This window comes from Olea europaea, chromosome 9, assembly GCF_002742605.1.
Source record: "Olea europaea var. sylvestris chromosome 9, O_europaea_v1, whole genome shotgun sequence".
NCBI lineage: Eukaryota > Viridiplantae > Streptophyta > Magnoliopsida > Lamiales > Oleaceae > Olea > Olea europaea.
In genome coordinates, this window is record NC_036245.1 from 8,383,068 (window position 1) to 8,390,297 (window position 7,230).

The 7,230-nt window shown below is 36.7% G+C and overlaps 1 protein-coding gene across 1 annotated transcript; it reads left to right on the forward strand.

Moving 5' to 3' along the window:
- Positions 1-1,342: 1,342 nt before the first annotated feature.
- LOC111399897 lies at positions 1,343-3,751 on the forward strand. Its single transcript, XM_023027380.1, has one exon. The coding sequence runs from the start codon at positions 1,343-1,345 to the stop codon at positions 3,749-3,751; it is 2,409 nt and encodes an 802-aa protein (XP_022883148.1).
- The last annotated feature ends 3,479 nt before the right edge of the window (positions 3,752-7,230 follow it).

Genomic DNA, 7,230 nt, shown 5'->3' on the forward strand with positions numbered 1-7,230 from the left:
TTAAATTTTTTTTTGTTTAATTTTCAACCTTAAAAATGTTATATTTGTCCATCATTCTCTCATTCTCAACACTGACTTCTTTCAATGTTAAATAATATAATAAGATTCGTCCCTTGGGGTATAGTCCAGTGGTGTAAATGACAGGAGTGAGGTTATCTCACGCCTTACTGGCAACCGCAGTGTGGGGGTTCGATTCCTGAGACATGAAATTGGACTCCTTGTAGGAGCAGTGTACAACTAGCTCTTGTTCTCTGGTCTGTTGGGACACATCCCACGATTTACCTCACTCACAAAGCTTTAGGGGTGGGGCGATGGGGTCCCTCCAGGTTGGTTTTTTTCTTTTTTAATTTAAAGATTCCCCTTGTTTAGGATCTATTGGGATTGACTGAACTCAAAAGAATAGTATTTTTACCAAAATTCAGTTTACTCGAGTTTGAGGCTTTAGATAAAAGGGCTAATTAGGCCCATCACTCTAAACAAAAATTAAAATAAATAAGTAATTACCCTAAAAAGAATAAAACCTTCTAAAACCGTATTAAATAGGGGGATTCATTTAAAAGGCTTGGTCAAACTAAACATTTGTTCAAAAAGATCAACAACTAAGACTTTTAGTTGAAAGGCCTAAAGTTATTAAATATGGAAAATAGAATTTGTAAAAGACTAAAATATCCTTGTATGTGAAATGATGATATTGCCCTTATTTTCATTTCAATTTCCTTTCAACCCTAATCTCCTTCCCTCCCTCTTCTAAGAACGACTCAACCACTGTAGATGCCTCCATGCTGATTTCTTATCATCATCTTCTTCTCTACTTAATGAAATCACAAAATCTACATTCTCATTCCCTTGAACATTCATTTGGTTGAAGTGAATAATAAAGTCTTGCTATATTTTTATTGGGCATTTGGAGAAGAAGAGAGGGTATGGTAAATTTTCGATATTTGAGCCACTTTCTTTCTCCATTAGTTTGAATCATCCGTTCATGTTGTTGTATATGTGTTTGTGGTGTTCATTTTTCAATAATGATTTTGAATTTATTTTATAATTTGATTGGATCTTTAAATGGGTCACTTCCCAATCTTATTCTCATTACCCCTTATTTGTATTTCTTAGTATTAATTGAAGTGAAATGTAAAGTGGTGAAGGATGATTGGCTTTTTTCACATTGTTTTCACGTGAAACGTGTATTTGATTTTTACGGTACAGAACGACATTGATATCGTTTTATGAAACTGAGAACGACATAGATATCGTTTTCTGAAATCCATGACAACGTACATATCATTATCAATACTGTATGACGTTTGAAATTTGATGAAATTTATATGTTGAGTTACAGGTTATGGACACCATGGACATGGTATGGATATCGGTTTGTTATCCAATTGAATATGAGCAGACAGTTGAAGGTGGATGGAAATGGAAGTATTCTGGAAATGGCAAAGGGAAAACAATACCTATTCTTGTTGCAAAAACAATTTCTTACATGGAACTATATGATAAAGTTAAGGAGGCATTGAATATCGATACGAGTCTATACAAAATGGAGATTTTAGCTCTTGTTTCGATAATGTCTAAAGCTCCAGCTGCATCAATCATAATTGATTGTGACAACAACGTAAAGTGGTTTATATCTGTCTGTACAGAAACTTTTCTTTGTGTTAGTATTTTAAATGAAGTTGTTGAGAATCAGGAAGATTTTGGTGATGAAGGATGTTTATTAGTAATAGATGGTGGAGAACAAATTGGAAATATGAACAACGAGGAGGAACAAGATCGAGCAGACAACGATGGTAATGATGACAATGGTGATGGAATATTTGTAGATTGTAATGGTTTTGACATAAGTGAAGATAGTCCTCGAAGGGTAGATGACGAAGTTAATTCTCCCATGGCAGATGACAATAATTTTGAGTTACGCACGCATGAACCTTGCGGTAGGGATATAGTGAATGGTAATGATGTTGAATGTACTCAGATTGTATCTGAAAGTGTAAGTTCGCTCTGTTACGAGACATCAGTAAAAATTTCGGAACGATTAGATGTGCGAGTCAACCAGTTGTTTCCATCGAAATATGACCTAATATCAAAATTACAGTTGCTAGCTGTGAAGTGCCAGTTTGAGTACAAAGTTAAGGAGTCAAATAAGAACACTTATACTATTGTTTGTATTGATGAAAATTGCAAGTGGCGCTTACGGGCAACCAAGATCGTAGAAAGTCTCATTTTCGAAGTTCGAAAGTACAATGGTCATCATTCTTGTTCCATGAGTGTTCGTCACAGAGATCATAGGCATGCTTCATATATGATTATTGAAAACCACATCGCTCCTAAGTATGAAGATGTCAACCGAGTTTACAGACCAAGGGACATTATTAATAACATTCATCGAGAGTTCGGCATAACTGTAAGCTATACTAAAGCGTACATGGCTAAAAATTTTGCTTGTGGACTGATTCATGGGAAACCCCGTGAGAGTTATGCAAAATTGCCAGCGTATTGTCATGTTTTGGAGATGCAAAATCCTGGTACACTGACATTCATTCATACTAATGATGATCGGCGATTCAAGTACCTTTTTATGGCATTGGGACCAAGTATACATGGGTTCGTAAACTCAATGCGAAAGGTAATTTCTGTAGACGGTGCATTCTTGACATCGAGAATGAAAGGTACTCTACTCGTAGCAACTTCTCAGGATGCAAATTTTCAAATATTTCCACTCGCAAGGGGAGTAGTTGATTCGGAAAATGATGAATCCTGGACTTGGTTCTTTCAGAAGTTGCGGTTAATAACAGGTGATACGGATGACCTTGTGATTATATCTGACCGTGCAAAGTGCATCAAAAATGGAGTTAGAAATGTGTTTCGATTTGCTCATCATGGTAATTGTACATATCACTTGCAAAAGAACTTGAAGACAAATTTTCCACGGTGTGATGTTGCAACTTTGTTTAGGGCAGCGTCAGAGGCTTATACTGTAACCGAATTTGAGTTCTACATGGCAGCTCTATGCAGTAAAAAGGAGGGCATCAAAGAGTACCTATTAGAAGAAGATTTTCAATGTTGGGCTAGAGCGCATTTTACCGGGATACGTTACAATATCATGACTACAAATAATGCGGAATCTATAAATGGTTTGTTGAAGAGTGCTCGAGAACTTCCCATAGTTGGTTTACTAGAATATATTCGTGGGATACTACAAAGGTGGTTTTCTGAAAGACATGTTGAAGCAGAAAAATGTATGACCCAACTCACGCCAGCATTAGAGAAAAAGATGTGCATGACATATAATGAGTCAAATGGGTTGGAGGTAAATCAGGTTTCTCCGGATATTTATCAAGTTGGTGACAATTTAGAACACCACCTTGTGGATTTTTACGAAATGACATGTACGTGTAGAAGATTTGATTTGGACAAGTTTCCATGTGCGCGTGCAATTGCTGCAGCAAGGTTTAAAGGAGACGAGGGCTATAAATTATGTACCCCCTTTTACACTAGTATTTGTTGGAAGCAAGCTTATTCTAAATTCGTATATCCTTTGCCGAACGAGGTCGAATGGCAAATTCCTAAGAATGTCATAGCCAGAGAAGTATTTCCACCATTGGTACGAAGACAGGGCGGACGACCATCAAAAAAGAGGAAAAGGTCAGCCGGAGAGACGCGTGTGGCTCGTAAGTGCAGCAGGTGCAAGAAAACTGGTCATGTTCGATCCACTTGCACGGGCCAAGCAGCTAGTAGTGAACATTAATGTTGTAACACTATCTTATTTTGTAACTGTATGACTTCGTACTTATTATATCAACTGAATGAAATCACTTATTATATTTTGTACTCATTGTGTTATTGAAATATTTTTGTACCATTGGAATCAAATTTTAGTATTTTAGGTATTCATGTTCCTATCTTCTCACAGGGAATGCAAACTACGTTCATGTCGTTACAGTAGACATGAATGTCGTTCCAGTTCAAAAATTGTACAGATTAACATAACGAGTTATAAATCGTTTCTGAGACACAAAACGACATTCATATCGTTTCAAAGTTAAATACACACTGCTTCTCTAATTTTTCTGAGCGACTTAGAACTCGTTATGAATATAAATAACGACTTAAAAGTCGTTTCCCTAAAAATTTATACTAAATCGATTTCTATCTCATTTCTGGGAAACAAAACGACATTCATATCGTTTCAAGGTTAAACACACTGCTTCTCTGATTTTTCGTAACGACTTAAAACTCGTTATGAACATAAATAACGACTTAAAAGTCGTTTTCGTTAAAATGAAAACTAAAACGATTTCTACCTCGTTTCTGGGATACAAAACGACATTAATATCGTTTCAATGTTAAATACACTGCTTCTCTGATTTTGTGTAACGACTTAGAACTCGTTATGAACATAAATAACGACTTAAAAGTCGTTTCCGTTAAAATTAAAACTAAAACGATTTATACCTCGTTTCTGGGATACAAAACGACATTCAGATTTTCAATGTTAAATACACTGCTTCTCTGATTTTGCGTAACGACTTAGAACTCGTTATGAGAATAAACAACGACTTAAAAGTCATTTCAGTTAAAATTGATACTAAAACGATTCCTACCTCGTTTCTGGTAGACAAAACGACATTTATATCGTTTCAATGTTAAATATACACTGCCTCTCCGATTTTGAGTAACGACTTAGATATCGTTATGGACAAACATAACGACTTCTAAGTCGCGTCAGCCAAAATTGATACTAAAACGATTTCTAACTCGTTTCTTGGACACAAAACGACATTATTATCGTTTCAATGTTAAATACACTGCTTCTCTGATTTTGAGAAACGACTTAGACCTCGTTATGACCAAAACTAACGATTTAGAAGTCGTTTCAGGTAAAATTAGTACTAAAACGATTTCAAACGTGTTCCTGAGAAAAAGAACGACATTTATATCATTCCAATGTTAAATACACACTACTTCTCTGATTATCGTTTCTTCTCGTTCAGAACGACATTGATATTGTTCTAGGGTAATTGTTCCTGAAAGTTGATCCATCTCGTTTCTTTACAAATCTGACGAGTTCGAAATCGTTTCAGCTGAAATTATAAGTGCAACGACATCGGTATCGTTTCTTCACAGTTGAAACGACATTAGTATCGTTATGCTTAAAAATGGCGTTTCGACCATCCACGGCCACCGACATACGTCCCACCGTACGTATGACGATGAAAACAGGTCATCGAGCCAGCTCAATCTCACTCAAACGACGCTATGGTAACGTTTGTTATTTCATAGTTGTCTTTCACACTCAGATTGTTTCCATAGAAATAGGGTATCTCCGTTGGCTCTTTCGGACCATTCGAGAGCTACCAGCCCACTTGTTACGCTCTTTCGATCGTCATACACATTTCGGAGGTATGTGCAGCAATCGAGGACAGTCGAAATGTCGTTTCTAGGTATAACGATATAAATATCGTTATGTTCTTGAAGAAACGACTTTGAGGTCATTTTAGATGTTTTACAAACTGAAACGTGTTAGAAGTCGTAAAATTATACAAGGAACGACATAAATATCGTTATGTACCAAGTAGTGAAATAACGTAACGTTGTCCATCTCGTTTCTTTACAAATCTGACGAGTTCGAAGTCGTTTCAACTGGAATAATAAGTACAACGACATCGGTATCATTTCTTCACAGATGAAACGACATTAATGTCGTTATACCTAAAAATGACGTTTCGATCCTCCTTGACCGCTGCACATACCTCCGAAATGTGTATGACGATCGAAAGAGCGTAATAAGTGGGCTGGTAGCTCTCGAATGGTCCGAAAGAGCCAACGGAGATACCATATTTCTATGGAAACAATCTGAGTGTGAAAGACAACTATGAAATAACAAACGTTACCATAGCGTCGTTCGAGTGAGATTGAGCCGGCTCGATGACCTGTTTTCATCGTCATACGTACGGTGGGACGTATGTCGGTGGCCGTGGATGGTCGAAACGCCATTTTTCAGCATAACGATACTAATGTCGTTTCAACTGTGAAGAAACGATACCGATGTCGTTGCACTTATAATTTCAGCTGAAACGATATCGAACTCGTCAGATTTGTAAAGAAACGAGATGGACAACGTTACGTTATTTCACTACTTGGTACATAACGATATTTATGTCGTTCCTTGTATAATTTTACGACTTCTAACACGTTTCAGTTTGTAAAACATCTAAAACGACCTCAAAGTCATTTTTTCAAGAACATAACGATATTTATATCGTTATACCTAGAAACGACATTTCGACCGTCCTCGATTGCTGCACATACCTCCGAAATGTGTATGACGATCGAAAGAGCGTAACAAGTGGGCTGGTAGCTCTCGAATGGTCCGAAAGAGACAACGGAGATACCCTATTTCTATGGAAACAATCTGAGTGTGAAAGACAACTATGAAATAACAAACGTTACCATAGCGTCGTTCGAGTGAGATTGAGCCGGCTCGATGACCTGTTTTCATCGTCATACGTACGGTGGGACGTATGTCGGTGGCCGTGGATGGTCGAAACGCCATTTTTAAACATAACGATACTAATGTCATTTCAACTGTGAAGAAACGATACCGATGTCGTTGCACTTATAATTTCAGCTGAAACGATTTTGAACTCGTCAGATTTGTAAAGAAACGAGATGGATCAACTTTCAGGAATAATTACCCTAGAACAATATCAATGTCGTTCTGAACGAGAAGAAACGATAATCAGAGAAGTAGTGTGTATTTAACATTGGAACGATATAAATGTCGTTTTGTGTCTCAGGAACGAGTTAGAAATCGTTTTAATATCAATTTAGGTTCATAACGTGTTCTAAGTCGTTACGCAAAATCAGAGAAGTAGTGTGTATTTAACATTGAGACGATATGAATGTCGTTTTGTGTCTCCAAAACGATGTAGGAATCGTTTTAGTTTCAATTTTAACTGAAACGACTTATAGGTCGTTATGTGAGATTATAACGATTTCTAAGTCGTTACTCAAGATCAGAGAAGCAGTGTATTTAACGTTGAAACGATATTCATGTTGTTTTGTGTCTTGGTAATGAGGTCGAAATCGTTTTAGTATTAATTCTAACTGAAACGATTTATAAGTCGTTATGTGTGGTCATAACGACTTCTAAGTCGTTACGCAAAATTAGAGAAGCAGTGTGTATTTAACATTGTAACGATATTAATGTTGTTTTGTGTACAA

What these genes read in the sequence shown, in the direction of transcription:
- LOC111399897 (XM_023027380.1), top strand. Translation starts at nt 1,343, where the DNA reads ATGGACACCATGGACATGGTATGGATATCGGTTTGTTATCCAATTGAA.